The following is an 18,542-nucleotide window of genomic DNA, read 5'->3' on the forward strand; positions in this document are numbered from 1 at the left end:
CTGCTTGCGCCAGGAACGTTACAGTGGTATGGTGGAAGGGAAGCAGCGCTGGCGGGGAAGGAGCATGCGGGGGAGGGGTCACCCTCGCTGCGCCACTGCCTCCATTGTATGCAAATGTATCTCATGCATATTCAGTGTGGATATCCTGAAATTCGTGAACTTCTTTGTGTGTTTTCTGTCTACTCCAGGTGCTCTTGTCCTGCTCTCGCTGGCGTACCTCACCCCTCTCTTCTTCTACATCCCCAAAGCTACCCTTGCGGCTGTCATCATCTGTGCTGTGGCCCCCATGTTTGATACGAAGGTCTTCAGAACTCTCTGGAAGGTGAAAAGTAAGGACATCGCAAAGAATCCCCTTCTCTTGGCCAAGCGTGTGCTGATGAGGCAGCAGAAAGACGCTCTGACTTTCTAGAGAGGTTGCGGGAATTGGGCGCTGGGGCTCGGACCGAGCTGTCCAAGGGGCAGTAGTGCAGCCGGTGGGAAAAGGCTTTTGGACACTCGACTGATACGGTCCGAGTGCCAAGCCGAAACTCAAAGATTTACCAAACTTCCAAGCCGAGCCTCCGCTACTTAGTCGGAGCCTAATTCCTAGAACACCTTTTGGGCACCTGAGTGAATCCTATCCAGTGGTCTGAGAGCTGAAAGAGTTTATTCCTCTGTTGGCATCACTGGCTGGTCTCGGTGAGAAAGGGATTGGGACTCGGATTCCGCCTTTTTCTAGTTTTACAACCACACTCAAAGCGGTTTGCATAAAGGCACTTCAAGCACTTTCCCTCTCTTTCCCACTGGGATCACAATCTATCTAGTGTACCTGGGGCAGTGGAGGATTATTTGACTTGCCTAGGGTCACAGGAAGCAGCGCAGGATTTGAACCCGCAACCTCATGGACTAGAATAAAAGTACTTGGGATCACAGTGACTGATTTTGCTGAGGCCGGCTCTGCCAGCGGGTACAAGATTCTCTCTCTGTGGCCTGTCTGAGGGCAAGTGGGTTGTCTGAGAGGAAACATTTCTTTTACTGAAATAATAGTTAAGCTAGTCTGGAACGCATTGCCAGAGCATGTGGTTACAGCAGTTAGCATAGCTGAGTTTAAAAAAGGTTTGGACAACTTCCTGGAGGAAAAGTCCATTGTCTGCTATTCAGACACTGCTTGCCTTGAATCAGTAGCTTGAAATATTGCTACTCTTTGGCTTTCTGCCAGATACTTGTGACCTGGATTGGCCACTGTTAGAAATAGGATACTGGGCTAGATGGACCATTAGTTTGACTCAGATGTTCTTAAGAACATAAGAATAGTCTTACTGGGTCCATCAAGCCCAGTAGCCAGTTCTCACAGTGGCCAATTCAGGTCACTAGAACCTGGCCAAACCCGGGGAGTAGCAACATTCCACGCTACCGATCCAGGGCAAGCAGAGGCTTCCCCCATGTCTTTCTCAATAACAAACTATGAACTTTTCCTCCAGGAATTTGTCCAAACCTTTCTTAAAACCATCTACGCTATCCGCTCTTAGCACAACCTGTGGGAATGCATTCCAGAGCTTAACTATTCTCTGAGTGAAAAAAAATTTCCTCCTCTTGGTTTTAAAAAGTATTTCCCTGTAACTTCATCGAGTGTCCCCTAGTCTTTTTCATTTTTGACGGAGTGAAAAATTGATCCACTTGTACCCGTTCTACTCCACTCAGGATTTTGTAGATTTCAATCCTATCTCCCCTCAGCCGTCTCTTTTCCAAGCTGAAGAGCCCTAACCTTTTTTAGTCTTTCCTCATACGAGAGGAGTTCCATCCCCTTTACCATCTTGGTCGCTCTTCTTTGAACCTTTTCTAGTGCCACTATATCTTTCTTGAGATAAGGAGACCAGAATTGAACGCAATACTCCAGATGAGGTCCCACCATGGAGCGATACATTATGGGCATTATGACATTCTTAGTCTTGTTAACCATCTCTTTTAAAATAATTTCTAGCATCCTGTTTGCTTTTTTGGCCGCCACCACACATTGGGCGGAAGGTTTCATCGTATTGTCTATTCTTAGGGAACCAAGGTGTCTTAGGAGGGGGGAGAGGCTGTTTGTTTGAGGGGGAAGCAAGGTGTCGGAGAGGAATTGGGTAATTATTCAATTTGGTTGTTCTCTTTCCAGAGCTGGACCTGCTTCCATTCTTTGCCACATTCCTTCTCTGCTTTTGGGAGGTCCAGTATGGGATCCTGGCTGGTGTGATTGTATCAGGAATTCTCCTTTTGTACCCGGTGGCTAGACCACAAATCAAGGTGGGTTGCTGTAACTTCTTGCTGCACAGAGGTGTTTAGACATGAAGGGGGAAGATGACAGTCTCAGGAATGGGGGGTCAAGCAAAATAGAAAGAGAAATGCCACAAGCTAGATTTTAGTTTCTAGGTAACATAATCCAGGCCTGAGCTGTTTGGTACTGAGACAGAGATGCCATAATTTTAAAAAAATTGCTTCCTATCCAGCCTGCCACATGTACGAAATATTCTTCCAGTCCCGATTAAAGATTGCTGATAAATGCTTTGGAATTTGTTGCAATGTTTTTTTTTATCACCAGTGATCTCTCACACATTGGTAACCTGTGCACTGACCCTGTAGAGCAGTGGTCTCAAACTCAGGCCCAGGGGCTACATGCAGCCCGCCAGGTACTATTCTGGGGCCCTCAGTATGTTACCATTGTTCTGGAACGTTGCCCGCCTCACTGCTGTAACCTCACGCAAGCGCTTTCCTGCATCTGTACACAATTGTGAGGTGGAGTGGAGAGGATAATGGCGTACAGACGTAGGAAAGCGCTTGCATGAGGTGGGCAATGTTCCAGAATGTAAGGTATCCATTGGAGGCAGTGCAGCTTGTGCGTGTGTACGTCATCTCGTGAACTCTCACGAAATTTGGCACCTCTCCTGGCGGTGGCTGCTTGATGTAAGACGGCGGTTGTGTCTGGTGCTGCAGGAGGTTGCAGACACGACCACTGGACACTTAAGACACAAGTCGGATATTGATTCTCCCCTAGAGGACTCCACCAAAATCTTGTCTCTTTCAGTTGATGCTTTAGAATCTAAATCACAATTTTGCATGAGGTAAAACTCTTCATAGTTTAGAAATTTTTCCTCAGTTGCTTCTGATCATTTCAGCTCTACACAGCTGAAAGCAGAGCAACATGCAGAAAATGGAAAACCATCTAAACTTCACTTTCTGCATGCTGTGTGTAGCTGAAATGATCAGAAGCAATTAAGGAAAGATTTATAAACTATGAAGAGTTTTTTACCTCATGCAAAGTTGTCATTTCTTTAATAAGACATTAACTCTTTTTTTCTGCAGCCCTCCAAATCCAAAGTGTGGCCCTGCAAAGGGTTTGAGTTTGAGACCGCTGCTGTAGAGGTTTACGTGGTACCTTCTAGGGGCTGAGGTATCTGGCATCAGCTTCCTTGGGTGAGATCAGGCCCAGGCGTTGCAATCAAAAACAGGAATCGATTCCAAAACCAGAGGAAATTTACCAGCAAAAGAGAACAAAGATCGGCAGCACAGGAGGAAAAATGTGGCATTTTACAGGGAAAACAGAGTCTAGTTGCAGACAATTATTCACTTCTGAAGAGGAAACGCAGAAAACCCACTTCACATCTAAATCTCAAACACAGAAACGTAGAACTTGACCTCATAGGGGCAATATCGGATCGCGCCAGTGGCTCTTTTTTAACTTTCTGGCTACCGCTGACTACATTAGACCCGGCTAGTCAGTGTTGGCTCACATGGTGCAAAATGTTCTGTTAGTTGGTATTTTATGAGCTCATTTACTCTTAAGTAGCCAGAATCCCCCCCCCCCCCATTCACATGCCTTTCTGGTGCCTGAAACTGGGGCTTCGTGGAGAATTACCCCCAGAGGGCATAATTTTCCCATGTTAGTGGCGCTTTTGCCTTCCCCCAAGTGCTAGAAATGCCACCCCCAGTTACCATGGAGGGTCTGCAGCCACTGCACATAACACAAATTAATTGCAAAGGCTGAACTCAGTAAATAGGCATCTTTGTGTTAAGAAGGTAACAGAGGACCCCCCCCCCCCCCGGTGCACTGAGAAATCACTTAATTTCTCTAATGTTGATAAGTAGTAGGGGGAAGAGTTTGTGGCGCAGGGGTTAAATCTATAGCCTCGGCACCCTGAGGTTGTGGGTTTAAATCCTACATGGCTCCTTGTGACTCTGGGCAAGTCACTTAATCTCCCCATTTCCCCAGGAACATTAGGTACTCTACTATTACTACTATTTATCACTTCTATAGCGCTGAAGGGTGTACGCAGCTCTGAACATTTGACATTTAATAGATGGTCCCTGCTCGGAAGAGCTTACAGTCTAACTTGGACAGACAGAGGGTTGGGGATGCAGAACTCTAGGTGACAGGAGTTAGGAGACAAAAGCACTCTCAAAGAGATGGACTGACATTATAGACGGTCCCTGCTAAGAAGAGCTTACACTCTTACAGTCTAACTTGGACAGACAGACATGAAATATAGGGTTAGGTATGCAGGTGAGAGGAGTAGGAGTCGAAAACACTCTCAAAGAGGTGGGCTTTTAAATGGCCACGCACTAATCTTGACTTGGGCGTGAGACTATTAAGTAAAGTTACCGCCTGAGCCCTTACCAATACCTGTTTTATAGGTGCTAATGGCCCATGCTCTAATGCCATGCTAACTTAGGCTCCAGCAGGCATCCTACCGCACCCAAGTTAAGTGAAATAATGCCATTTAAATGATGTTTTTAACTGATTTTCAAGACGCCTACCAGCAGCTAAAAATCTATCATCGGTAGAGTCTGAGCCATTGGGACAATTAGGGAAAAACGCTTGAGTACCTGAATATAAACCACTTAGGCTATAAGTGGTACAATAATACTTAAAAGAAATGTACTGTAATTCCTCAGTGAATAGCGCCATCTAATGGTGGAGGCATGCATAGCAAACAAGTAACATTCCAGCACCTAAATTAGAGACCTTAAAGCAGTAAATAGTAAATAACGGCAGATAAAGACCCGAATGGTCCATGCAGTCTGCCCTCTCTTGAAATTACTGATTTAATTAAAATTTTCCTTTTTCTTAGCTATTTCTGGGCCAGAGTAAATAACACTGGAGGCTCTATAACAAGGATTACCAGATTTTTGGACGCAGGGCCCCGCCCTGTTCCACTTCCAGCCCCGCCCTAAACATAGAAACATAGAAACATAGAAATAGACGGCAGATAAGGGCCACAGCCCATCTAGTCTGCCCACCCTAATGACCCTCCCCTACCTTTCTCTGTGAATAGATCCCACGTGTCTATCCCATTTGGCCTTAAAATCAGGCACGCTGCTGGCCTCAATCACCTGTAGTGGAAGACTGTTCCAGCGATCAACCACTCTTTCAGTGAAAAAGAATTTCCTGGTGTCACCTCGTAGTTTCCCGCCCCTGATTTTCAACGGATGCCCTCTTGTTGTCGTGGGACCCTTGAAAAAGAAGATATCTTCCTCCGCCTCGATGCGGCCCGTAAGATACTTGAACGTCTCGATCATGTCTCCCCTCTCTCTGCGCTCCTCGAGCGAGTATAGCTGTAATTTGTCAAGCCGTTCTTCATATGGAAGATCCTTGAGTCCCGAGACCATCCGGGTGGCCATTCTCTGCACCGACTCCAGTCTCAGCACATCCTTGCGATAATGTGGCCTCCAAAATTGCACACAGTATTCCAGGTGGGGCCTCACCATGGATCTATACAATGGCATAATGACTTCCCTCTTACGGCTGACGAAACCCCTTCGTATGCAACCCATTATTTGTCTTGCCTTGGATGAAGCCTGCTCCACTTGATTGGCAGACTTCATGTCCTCACTGACGATCACCCCCAAGTCTCGTTCTGCTACCGTTTTTGCTAGGATCTCGCCATTAAGGGTATAAGACTTGCATGGATTTTGGCTGCCCAGGTGCATAATTTTGCATTTTTTGGCATTGAAGTTGAGTTGCCATGTCCTAGACCAGCGCTCCAGCAGGAGTAGGTCGTGCATCATGTTGTCGGGCACTGAATCTTTGTCTGTTGTGCATTTGCCCACTACATTACTTAGTTTGGCGTCATCGGCGAATAATGTTATTTTACCTCGAAGCCCTTCTGCCAAGTCCCTTATAAAGATGTTGAATAGGATTGGGCCCAAGACTGAGCCCTGTGGCACTCCACTGATCACCTCCGTCATTTCGGAGGGGGTGCCATTCACCACCACCCTTTGAAGCCTACCTCCAAGCCAGTTCCCAACCCATTGCGTCAATGTGTCACCTAATCCTATAGAACTCATCTTGCCCAGCAACCTGCGGTGTGGTACGCTATCGAATGCTTTGCTAAAGTCCAGGTACACGATGTCCAGGGACTCCCCAATATCCAGCTTCTCCGTCACCCAATCAAAGAAGCTGATCAGGTTGGATTGGCATGATCTCCCCTTAGTAAATCCATGTTGTCGGGGATCCCGTAGATTCTTTTCATCCAGGATTTTATCCAATTGGTGTTTGATTAGAGTTTCCATTAGTTTGCTCACTATCGATGTTAGACTCACTGGTCTGTAGTTTTCTGTCTCCATCTTTGAGCCTTTCTTGTGGAGTGGAATGACGTTAGCCGTCCTCCAGTCCAACGGGACGCTGCCTGTACTAAGGGAGAGGTTGAAGAGCGCGGACAGTGGCTCCGCCAAGACATCACTCAGTTCCCTAAGCACCCTGGGGTGCAGGTTGTCCGGCCCCATTGCTTTGTTAACCTTGAGCTTTGACAGCTCACCGTAGACACTGCTGGGCGTAAACTCAAAGTCACTAAAAGGGTCAACTGAGCCAACCCTTGTCTGTAGCTGAGGGCCAAGCCCCGGCGCTTCTCGGGTGAAGACTGAGCAGAAGTATTCATTTAATAGTTGGGCTTTTTCCGAATCCTTATCCACATAGTCTCCGTCTGGATTCCTAAGACTTACAATCCCGCCTGAGTTTTTTCTTCTGTCACTGATATACCTGAAGAAGGATTTATCTCCCTTCTGGATGTTCTTTGCCAGAGACTCTTCCATGTGGAATTTAGCCTCTCTGACTGCTGTTTTGACGGCTTTTGATTTGGTCAGGTAGTCTGCTCTAGAGTCCTGCTTCCCTGATTTTTTGTAAGAGATGAAAGCTTCTTTCTTCTCCTTGATGAGGTTTGAGATCTCTGCAGTAAACCACTGTGGCTTATTGTTCCTTCGCCGTTTACTTACTGATTTAACATAGCGGTTTGTTGCTTCTTGTATGGTGGCTTTCAAAGTCGACCACATTTCTTCCACATTATCAGTTTCAGCTTGGCTTTGTAGCGCCTGGTGAACGAAGTCTCCCATTTCTTTGAAATTTGTGTCCTTGAATTTGAGGACCTTGGTCAGTGTGGTAGATTTAGTGAAACCTTTCCTGAGATTGAACCATACCATGTTGTGGTCACTGGAGGCCAATGTGTCGCCCACCGAGACCTCTGTGACACTTTCTCCATTGGTAAGTATCAGGTCCAGTATTGCCTGATCCCTTGTTGGTTCCAACACCAGTTGCCTGAGTCTTGCTCCCTTCATAGTGTTTAATAGCCTCCTGCTGCTTCCGGAAGCAGAGGTAAGTGTAACCCAATCCACATCAGGCATGTTGAAGTCACCTAGCAATACTGTGTCCCCACGCAAGGTGATATTTTCTATATCTCCGATTATTTCCATATCCAGGTCATCCTGTTGTCTTGGGGGTCTGTAAATTATGCCAAGATACAAGCATTTGTCTTTCCCTCTGGCCAAATTAACCCAAAGGGATTCCCCAGTGTACTGGACATCTGTGATTCTCGTGACCTTAATGTCATCTTTAGTATATAATGCTACACCTCCTCCCATTCTGCCCTCCCTGTCCCGGCGAAGCAAGTTGTAACCCGGTATGACCATATCCCACCCGTGGGAGTCTGTGAGCCAGGTCTCGGATATCGCCACCACATCCAGGTCGGCATTCCTTATTTCTGTTTCCAATTCCAGGATCTTGTTTCCTAAACTGTGTGCGTTGACGTACATAGCCCTCCATGTTGTATTTCTGTTATGTCTCAATGGGGATATTTCTGCTTGAGCTATTTGAACACCTTTAGCATTGTTTGCGTTATTTGTGCTTTCCTTAGGCCCAGAACTACAATGTGTATTCCCCATATACCCAGAACTACAGTGTGTACTCCCCTTAGACCCAGAATTACAATGTGACCCATAAATATGATATGACCCTACTCCCGACTTGAAAGTGTGTGCACTCACCCCCGACCCAGAATTTTGGTGACTACTTACCTCAGCCTCAAAAAAGTATTGGCCCTATTGCGCCCTTGTCCCCACAAAGCCTCGTCTTTCTTGTCTGATCTCTGGGCCACGTCTGGAGGGTCTCCGAGCATGCACAGATAGATGTGTGTGATGTCATCCTCGCATGCTCAGATGCCCTCCAGATGTGGCTGGGGATCGGGGCTTTCCAAAATCCAACCCAACTACTGGGTTTCGGAAAGTCCATCTGGGCACCCAGACGATCCTCTAAAAAAAGGACATGTCCGGGTTTTCCCAGACATCTGGTAACCCTATCTATAACACAACAGCGGTGTCAGCAGATGGCGTCTGCAGGAAGGGCATTTGTCCAGTCCAGGCGCCATGCTTCAGTTTTAAGTCCATTTGTGAGCATTCAGGCCTCAAGCAGCTCTTTCCAAGGATGCGGCCTGGGACCTTCCCTGCATAACAGAAGCGCTCTATTACCTTGCATATCAGGGCCTGGCCTCCACTCCTAACACCTCTTTCACTGGTTCCTAATTCAAAGACTTGCTTGGCCCGGATGCATCAGAAATCATCGTTAAGACCGTATGGGTCACTGTGGGCCAATTAATTGTCCAATTTTAAAATGGCGATCGATGTTCAATTGACTCTGTATGCAAATTAGTTTCATGGAGGTTGGCCGTAATTCCATCCCATCAGTCACTGGAAAAGCGACTTTCATACATGTGCAGAGCCGGCAGGGGAAACCCCGAAGCAGCCTCCTGACACTCAGCTGTTTGGGGCAGGAAGACATTTTTTCTTTCTTTTTTTTTTTTTTTTAATAGCACAGGTGTGTGTGTGTGTCCCCATTAAAAAAAAGTTGTGCCGGGCCCCCCGATTATGGCCCCTGAAAAAGAGAGAGGCAAAATGGATGCCCACTCCCTCCTTCCTCAGCCACCCAGATTCCCCCACAAACACCCTCCCCCCGGGATGATTGCCCCCTTCCCAACAACTTTTTAAAAAATCAGCAGGATGGAGGCCCATTCCCTCCTGCCTTGGCCACCTGGACCACCTCCACACCCCTGACTGCCCAAAACCTGGACCCCCCCCACTCCTCCCAACACCAAGGCCCCCACGTCTGACCCCTCCCACCACCACACCGAGTCTCCAAGAAAAGGCCCTGGTGGGTTGGGGTAAGTCAGGTCAGAACACCCCCTGCTCAAGTATCCCCCAAACCCCTTCTCATACCTTGTAGAAATCCAGATAGAGGCCTGTCTCTTCAAAATGGTGGGCTTTTCCCTTTCCAGTACATCTTGGGATGAACTGGGAGGGGCCTGATTGGCCTAGATACCTAAGGTCCCTCCCATAGGCACCTGGGCCAATCAGGGCCTTAGGCCCCTGGAGGGGGTCTAAGACTGGTTCAGATACCTTAAGCCCCTCCTATGCACGGTGACTTTAGTGCATTTGGTCCTCAGTCCCTTAATATTGTGGTTTCTCAAACTTTCTCAAGCTTTAACAGTCCTTCTGTTCAATAGAAGCCTATAAATGTACCACCCTGGGATATGAGTGAGGTGGGTGGATGGAGCGTGGTCGTGCGATATCATAACCCTACTTCTGTCACCATGGAAATCAGAGCGAGGGACAGCACTGCCCCAGAGCCTACCCGTGTTGGAGGATTAGAGACGCCACAATAAAGTTACTTTAGCAGAGGAGCTGTTGCTAACAGGCTTGGACTGAGGCATGGCAGGGACAGGCCAGCTCCTTTCATAATTTGGCACTGGAGACATTGCCCTGTACTGCCCATTCCTAAATCAATGGGGGAGCCATGTGCTCTCTGTCTCTGGCTGTGCCTTGTGCAAAAAGAGCTCCCAAGGGCCCTGGGGAATTACGGGAAGCAGCTCAGTGTATGTCAACCCTGTCAGGATGGAGAGAGGCTCTAAGTGCCACAGACTGAGCTTGACCACCTTGTGATATAAAGTACATTATTTTGAAGCAAAGAAATGCAGCAGAAACTAGAACATCCCTCTGGGAAACTGTGTCATGGGAGGGAAATAATGTCTCTGCGCTCACAGCTCCCGTAGGAGGTCTCTCTGGTGTGGTGCATTTCAGGGCTCCAGGAAGGCGTCAGGCAGTGAATATGGCCCGTTTTCTCTTCTGACTGCAGGTATATGATCAGGAGAATCTCGTGGTGCAGCCGCTGAGTGGTTTGAGCTTTCCAGCCACCGAATATATTCGAGATCGATTGTATGAAGTTGCCCTGGCAGGTGAGAGGGGTGGGAGGTGATGGGTGCACCGGGTGACGGTGACGGATTACCATAGTTAGGGAGGGTGGGTGGGAGCACAGGGGGCAGTGCCTTGGTATCCTGGGTAGGAGGGATGAGTCACAGGGGGCTGGAGAAGACATCATGTAAGGAGAGGACATGGATGCTGAAGAGCAGAAGCTAATTTGCTTTGGAAGACGTGTGAATGATCCTTAAATAGAAAATAATCCTGTCGATATTCTCTGTCTCCTTTGATTTTATTTTCCTGTCAAATTATTGGGGTGGAGGAGGTTTGTAAAAGGGAAAGAAGAGAAGGAGGTGAGATCACAGGACAGGGCTGGCTTAACCTATGGACCAGTACTAAAGGGAGCCAAATGCCCAGGGCTGTGATGTCGCCGGCTCTTAAGTTACGCTACGAGATGTGGCTTTGAGCACCGTCCTCATCCTCCCTCCGCTGACGCTGTTGCCCGGTCCTGACAAGATGCAGCTTCATAGGCCAGCTGGCACGAGGGAGGAGAGCCAGAGTCAACCTCAGCACTTCCCTCCTCCCTCCTCGTGAAGCCACACCTTGTCAGGACCGGGGAGTAGCGTCAGAGGAGGGAACTGGCCTGGAGGGGTGGGGCATGGGGGTCCGTGGACTCCATCATTTCTTGAGCCACCCTGCGGGAGGACATTGTGACCGCTTGACTGGCCTCGCACTGCTACCCCTCCCCCTTCGGTTGGCATCTGGGCTGGCGCTGGCAGGGAGGCTCCAGGTAACCGCTCTGGTTCTTTATTTCTGCAGCCTCTCCACCACGCTCCGTTGTCCTGGATTGTAGTCACCTGAACACCATCGATTACACTGTCGTGGCTGGACTGAATGACCTTCAGCAGGAGTTTCAGAGGAAGGGGGTCTCGCTCTCCTTCTCTGACCTGCAGGTGTGTGGACCCTCTGCTGCTACCCCAGGGAACATTAGCGCCTGTGCGTCTGGGCTGGGCTCTGCGGAGGTTTGATTAGAGATCACCATCATGGCCAGCAGTGGGGAGTTAAGTTTCAGGAGGTGGACAGACAGCCTCAGATACAGACAGCCACATGGCTTTTATTAATAATTTATTTAAACAAACAAGTCAAGAACACATACACTGATACCAAATTTTACATTAGCAGTGAATTAAATCCCAAATGATACAAGACAGGCAAAACAGCATGAGTCCAGGTGTTGGTTCCCCACAGCCTGTTCACCCCTTCCACCCACAGAAAGCAACAGAGGAACTACTGGTTTCTGTAGTCTATTTAAAATTTGACTCTTTACCGTGGGGGTTGAGGGTGTCCAGAAAAGAGGACCAAACCGACAAAAAGGCCTTAGTCCGGCTTCTAGAGAAATGGACCGACATAGATTCCCAAACCATTAAAAGGTGAAATTTATTTCTCCAGTACCAGATCGTGGGTGGGGAGTCCTGTAACCAAAGGTTTAGAATGCATTTCTTTCCCAGGACATAACCTTTACTAAAGAGTAGAGTAAATTCTCCCTAGCAAGGTGATAAGGGAGGGCATAGCAGCCAGCCGGATATTCAATGCCAGGCCATGACCTGGCACCGCAATTGAATATCTGGACGTGGCTAGAGAACGTTTAGCTGGTCGAAAGCGACACCCAGCACTTAGCAGCTACGACGAATCGCTGAAAGATAGGGCTGTTTAAATGCCATCCCCTCCCCCCACAGGTACCTGCAAAGCAGCTGGATTTTGGCTTGGGCATTGCCCAATTAGCCCCAGACAAGTGATATAAAAGCCAGAAGCCATTTCTGACCCTGTAAATTGCTTTCAATATCAACCCTGTGGAAAATAGGCATTTCAAGAAAAATATGTAATGGCGTGAAGGCTGAATCCCAGCCGAACGTGAATGGACTGGTGGGGACGGGCTCTATACCCTCCTGTGTCCACAGCACAAAAGCAGCGAGTGATGTCTTAAGACCGCTAGTCCAGTACGAGGAAGGGCTCCCAGACATCATTGCTGCTACAGATGTTCACTTTTTACCTGCAACAGCTGTGCCTCTTCTGGTTTACTCTAAGTTTTATTAGCCTGACTTGAGTGATTTGGCTCAAATCCTTGTTCTTTATCTGTACAGTGTCTGCTTTCAGATCTCTCCTACAGGCAAAGGTTGAATCTCTCTATCATCTCCACCCACTTAAGGAATGGAGGAGGAGCCCTAGTGACCTTCGAACCCCACCGTAGTCCCTTATAATTCTGGGCAAGTCATGTAACCCTTCATTGCCCTAGATACAAAATAAGTCCCCTCTGTATGTAATATGTAAATTGCTTTGATTGAACCACAGAAAGGTGGTATATAAAGCCTCATCCCCCCTTTCTGCTCACACAGACCCCTGGCCTGGAGCAGATGCCACACATGACAAGATCTCCATAGGTTGCAGATGAGTTGGGGGCAGGGGGTGCTCAAACACCCCAGAAATGAGCAGACTGCTACAGGGTCCAGGGCGGGATTATCAGCCTTTGGGATCTCAGGAATCAGAAGTTGACTCACACCGGTTAAACATAGAGGATCTCTAATTAGAAAATGAAGGATGTCAATTAAAGAACTAAGGCCGGTATTGGACAGACTTGCATGGTCTGTGTCCCAGATGTGGTGATTTGGTGTAGGATGAGCTGAGGAGGGCATCAGTGGGATCTCCAGGAACTTGGAACATGAGGACATTACTGGCCAGACTTTATGGTAGATTTCCTGCAAACAGGATGGTTAGATAGGCTGGAGTGAGCTTAAATGGCAACTTCAGCAGTTGGAACCTACAATCTATGACCCAGAAATATCAAAGAAGAGAGCAGTTAATTTAATCATGTATTTGTAATGGGTAGACTGGATGGACCGCTCAGGTCTTTATCTGCCGTCATTTACTATGTTACTTGGCAGAAAACCAAACATTCCAGAGCTGAGATTGTGATGTCATAATGCCTCATTCCACCAATGCCTAAGAGCCAACCTCAGCAGTGATGTCACAATGCCTCATTCCACCAATGCCTAAGAGCCAACCTCAGCAGTGATGTCACAATGGCTTGATTAGATGGCAACTTCAGTATTTAGAACCTAGGACAATCCCAGGTGGACTTTACAGTCTACGGCCCAGAAATATCAAAGAAGAGAGCAGTTAATTTAATCATGTATTTGTAATGGGTACAACTAATAGGCAGACTGGATGGACCGCTCGGGTCTTTATCTGCCCTTATTACTGTTACTATAATTCACAAAACCTTCCAATTCTATTCAGATAACAAACTAAGACAAACTGCACAAACACAGTGAGCTACAAAATCGCACTCAATATAACAAAACATATTTTGTTACATTGTATTTTGGTGTCTCTGTTTAAACATTTGTAAGGGTTCCCCTGCCGGGGAGTTAGATCTAGGTTAGTAAGCAGGTCCAGTCTGTCCCCTGCCGACTTCTGAGAAAGAGAACCGCTTCCTGCCCACATGTTCTCCTGTGTGTTGTTTCCTTGAATTTCTTCTCTCTCTCGCTCTGTAGGATCCTGTTTTCCGGGTTCTGCTGGCTGCCAAATTCACAGGACCTGGTTCGTTTCGTATCCAGGGGGAGGCCAGAGGTAAGATGAGTTTAAGGCTCAGTTCTGTGGATTGGATTGCAAGTAGAAATCCAGCAATGTGGGGGGAATATATTCTGAATAATATCTGCAGGGGAAACATTGAATGCAGCTGGTTAGAAGCTGAGATTGTCTGGCTTCTCCCACAGGAAAGGAAGACCAGCAGGAAGCGGATAGCAGCAGTCACTCATCACTTCTACCTGCCGTCAACAACTCACCAGAGATACTAGCAGAGTAACAGCAATGTGGGCAACGTGGTCCAGTATCGTGGCGGCCTTTGGCTACCCATCACTAGTTCTAGAGCTACAACCGTCGCCAAGGATGTTCTTCAAGCAGGTGCCACTGGGGTGTAAGATGTAGGACATAGTTGGATCTGATGTGTAAGAACCATCAGTGACGTTGTAGTTTTCAAGTGACAGACACAACGCATTCCAGCCACAGAGAATATTGTGGTATTAAGATGACATAGACAGGGAAAACCCGCAGAAGAACAAGGCGGAGGCACTAGAGCACAGTGTTGAGAGACCCACCACCAGGAGCACCGGAAGAGATGTCAAAGAGACAGTGGAAGAAAGAGTCAAAAGACTTAATACCTGGAGTGACGGTTCCAGGGGGGCCATGACAAGATTTATTACCATATCAATACCAGACAGCAACGTTTCAGCATCCACCTGCATCAACAGCGCTCTGCTGACCACATAGGACTGAGGGTCTTCTAAAACCAAGTAATGGAGGGGAGGAGTGGCCTAGTGGTTAGAGCTGCGGCCTCAGCCCTGAGGCTGTGAGTTCGATCCCAGTCTGTTCCCTGTGACTCTGGGTAAGTCACTTAACCCTCCGTGACCCCAAGTACCACTGTTACATTGCAAAAAGGGAAAATACTTAAGAAACATCGAAACCTGATGGTACTTAAAGGCCAAATGGCCCATCCAAAGCATCCACTATCTCCTCTCCCTATTGGCTAAGGCTCTTAACATTTGCATCTCCTCTCCCTATTGGCTAAGGCTCTTAACATTTGCATCTCCTCTTCCTATAGGCTAAGGCTCTTTACACCTGCATTGTGAGGTCATAGAGCTTTATGGTTGTAGAAACCTGATGGCAGATAAGGGCCAAATGGCCCATCCAGTCTGCCCATCCACAGTAACCATTATCTCTTCCTCTCTGTGAGAGATCCCACGTGCCTATCCCAGACCCTCTTGAATTCACACAGTCTCTGTTTCCACCACCTCTTCTGGGGAGACTGTTCCACACATCTACCACCCTTTCTGTAAAAAAGTATTTCCTTTGACTACTGTTTCATCCTATGCCCTCTCATTCCACAGCTTTCTTTTAAATGAAAGAGATTCAATTCATGCGCATTTATGCCACGTAGGTATTTAAACGTCTATCATGTCTCCCCTCTCCCGCCTTTCTTCCAAAGTCTACAGATTGAGATCTTTAAAGTCTGTCCCCATCAGTGATGCAGTAAGGGGGAAGGCAAGGGAGTGGTCTGCCCTGGGTGCCATGTTGGTGGGGGCATTGGCAAGCCTCCTCCTCTCCCAATTTCTCCCCTCTACATGCACGCGCCCCTTCCCTTCCCCCGTACCTCTAGTTGAAGTTGTTGTTTGCAGCAGTCAACAACGTGATCTTTGTGACCCCGTCAGCTCACCCAATGACATCACTTCCAGGTACCACCCACAGGAAGTGACGTCAGAGGGAGAGCCAGCGGGGTTGTGAGGAGCACGTTGTTGACCGCCGCAAGCAACAACTTCAACTAGAGGTATAGGGGAAGGGGGGGGGGGGCACCACCACTCCAGGCGCCTCTCGCTGGTCCCCATACACCTAATGACGAAGACCTGATTACTATTCAGTCTATTGTAAATAAATCCCAATAACTAAGTTTATGACCGTCTTTTATCCCGGTCGTCGTACTGGTGTTCATTGACAGTTGTACTGCTGGCCTTCCTGGAGCTGCCACCATAGCTGGTATTTCCTTTGACCAGAAGCACTGGGACAACTGTGATGCTTTCAGTGAAAACACAAAGGCCTAAATTCTCTAAATGGCGCCGTAAGAGCCCTGCTGCTCACTAACTTAATTGTTTTAGATGTAGACAATTTTATTGATGGTAAAACAAACCCACAAATGACAACAAAAGGCACAAGAAACAGCAAGCACTACCCTTCCCCCACCCCCACTCACCCCAACAATGCAGAAACACTGTGAGCCCCATCAGGGACCTAGACTCTTATGGTTTCCGAGGAAGAATCACCCTCTACTCCCTCTAATACCCCAACTAGCGCACCCCCGAAGGTAACGTAATTAATAATAATAATAATTTATTTCTTATATACCGCTATACCGTGAAGTTCGAAGCGGTTTACAATAAAGATACATTTGACAGTACATGGGATAGAAACGGTTTACAATAAAGATACGTTTAGTCAGTACATGGGATGCAAGTTACAGTAAAGATATATTTTGTCAGTACATGGGATGCAAGTGGGTTACAATACAAGTGGTTTACTATCAAGGTGCATTTTGTCAGTGTAAGGGATACAGGTGGGTTACCATAAAGATACATTTAGTCAGTACATGGGTTACAATAAAGATACGTTTTGTCAGTACATGAGATTCAAGGTGGAAAGTATAATTAGTTTCGGGCCTTGGAATTAGGGGGCGAAGTGGAAGGGTCATGGCGAGGAAGAGTTAGGTATGGGAATTTAGAATTTGTTAAACAGTCGAGTTTTCAGGGATTTTCTAAAGTCTGCGTATGTAGTGGCCTCAAGTATGGGCTTTCCAAGCCATGTGTTCAGCCTGGCTGCCTGGAATGATAACATTCTATCTAGAAACTTTTTGTATTGGTAAGATTTCAAGGAGGGGTAACATAGTAACATAGTAGATGATGGCAGATAAAGACCCGAATGGTCCATCCAGTCTGCACAATCTGATTCAATTTAAATTTTTTTAATTTTTTCTTCTTAGCTATTTCTGGGCAAGAATCCAAAGCTTTACCCGGTACTGTGCTTGGGTTCCAACTGCCGAAATCTCTGTTAAGACTTACTCCAGCCCATCTATACCCTCCCAGCCATTGAAGCCCTCCCCAGCCCATTCTCCACCAAACGGCCATGTACAGACACAAACCGTTCAAGTCTGCCCAGTACTGGCCTTAGTTCAATATTTAATCTTATTTTTTGATTCTAGACTCTTTGTGTTCATCCCAAGCTTCTTTGAACTCAGTCACAGTTTTACTCTCCACCACCTCTCTCGGGAGCGCATTCCAGGCATCCACCACCCTCTCCGTAAAGTAGAATTTCCTAACATTGTTCTTGAATCTACCACCCCTCAACCTCAAATTATGTCCTCTGGTTTTACCATTTTCCTTTCTCTGAAAAAGATTTTGTTCTACGTTAATACCCTTCAAGTATTTGAACGTCTGAATCATATCTCCCCTGTCTCTCCTTTCCTCTAGGGTATACATATTCAGGGCTTCCAGTCTCTCCTCATACGTCTTATGGCGCAAGCCTCCTATCATTTTCGTTTACCTCAAGTCTTCTTACATCCTTCGCCAGATACGGTCTCCAAAATTGAACACAATATTCCAAGTGGGGCCTTACCAATGACCTGTACAGGGGCATCAACACATTCTTCCTTCTACTGACTACGCCTCTCTTTATACAGCCCAGCATCCTTCTGGCAGCAGCCACTGCCTTGTCACACTGTTTTTTCACCTTTAGATCTTCGGACACTATCACCCCAAGGTCCCTCTCTCCGTCCGTGCATATCAGCTTCTCTCCTCCCAGCATATACGGTTCCTTCCTATTATTAATCCCCAAATGCATTACTCTGCATTTCTTTGCATTGAATTTTAGTTGCCAGGCATTAGACCATTCCTCTAACTTTTGCAGATCCTTTTTCATATTCTCCACTCCCTCTTCGGTGTCTACTCTGTTACAAATCTTGGTATCATCTGCAAAAAGGCACACTTTTCCTTCTAACCCTTCAGCAATGTCACTCACAAACATATTGAACAGGATCGGCCCCAGCACCGAACCCTGAGGGACTCCACTAGTCACCTTTCCTTCCTTCGATCGACTTCCATTAACCACCACCCTCTGGCGTCTGTCCGACAGCCAGTTTCTGACCCAGTTCACCACTTTGGGTCCTAACTTCAGCCCTTCAAGTTTGTTCAATAGCCTCCTATGAGGAACTGTATCAAAGGCTTTGCTGAAATCCAAGTAAATTACATCTAGCATATGTCCTCGATCCAACTCTTTGGTCACCCAATCAAAAAATTCAATCAGGTTCGTTTGGCACGATTTACCTTTTGTAAAGCCATGTTGCCTCTGATCCTGTAACCCATTTGATTCAAGGAAATACACTATCCTTTCTTTCAGCAACACTTCCATTATTTTTCCAACAACTGAAGTGAGGCTCACCGGCCTGTAGTTTCCTGCTTCATCCCTGTGACCAC

The 18,542-nt window shown here is 47.2% G+C and overlaps 1 protein-coding gene across 3 annotated transcripts in view; it reads left to right on the forward strand.

The window, feature by feature from the left end:
• Positions 1–15,123, forward strand: part of SLC26A11 (solute carrier family 26 member 11) — a 30,990-nt gene extending 15,867 nt beyond the window's left edge. For all 3 annotated transcript variants that reach the window (XM_033961382.1, XM_033961383.1, XM_033961384.1), the window contains 6 exons: positions 189–329; positions 2,135–2,262; positions 10,409–10,508; positions 11,290–11,423; positions 14,022–14,097; positions 14,244–15,123. In XM_033961382.1, the coding sequence (XP_033817273.1) occupies positions 189–329; positions 2,135–2,262; positions 10,409–10,508; positions 11,290–11,423; positions 14,022–14,097; positions 14,244–14,332 (668 nt within the window). In that variant the 3' untranslated portion in view covers positions 14,333–15,123. The remainder of the gene's footprint in view (positions 1–188; positions 330–2,134; positions 2,263–10,408; positions 10,509–11,289; positions 11,424–14,021; positions 14,098–14,243) is intronic.
• The last annotated feature ends 3,419 nt before the right edge of the window (positions 15,124–18,542 follow it).

The sequence above is a fragment of the Geotrypetes seraphini genome, chromosome 10 (assembly GCF_902459505.1).
Source record: "Geotrypetes seraphini chromosome 10, aGeoSer1.1, whole genome shotgun sequence".
Lineage (NCBI taxonomy): Eukaryota > Metazoa > Chordata > Amphibia > Gymnophiona > Dermophiidae > Geotrypetes > Geotrypetes seraphini.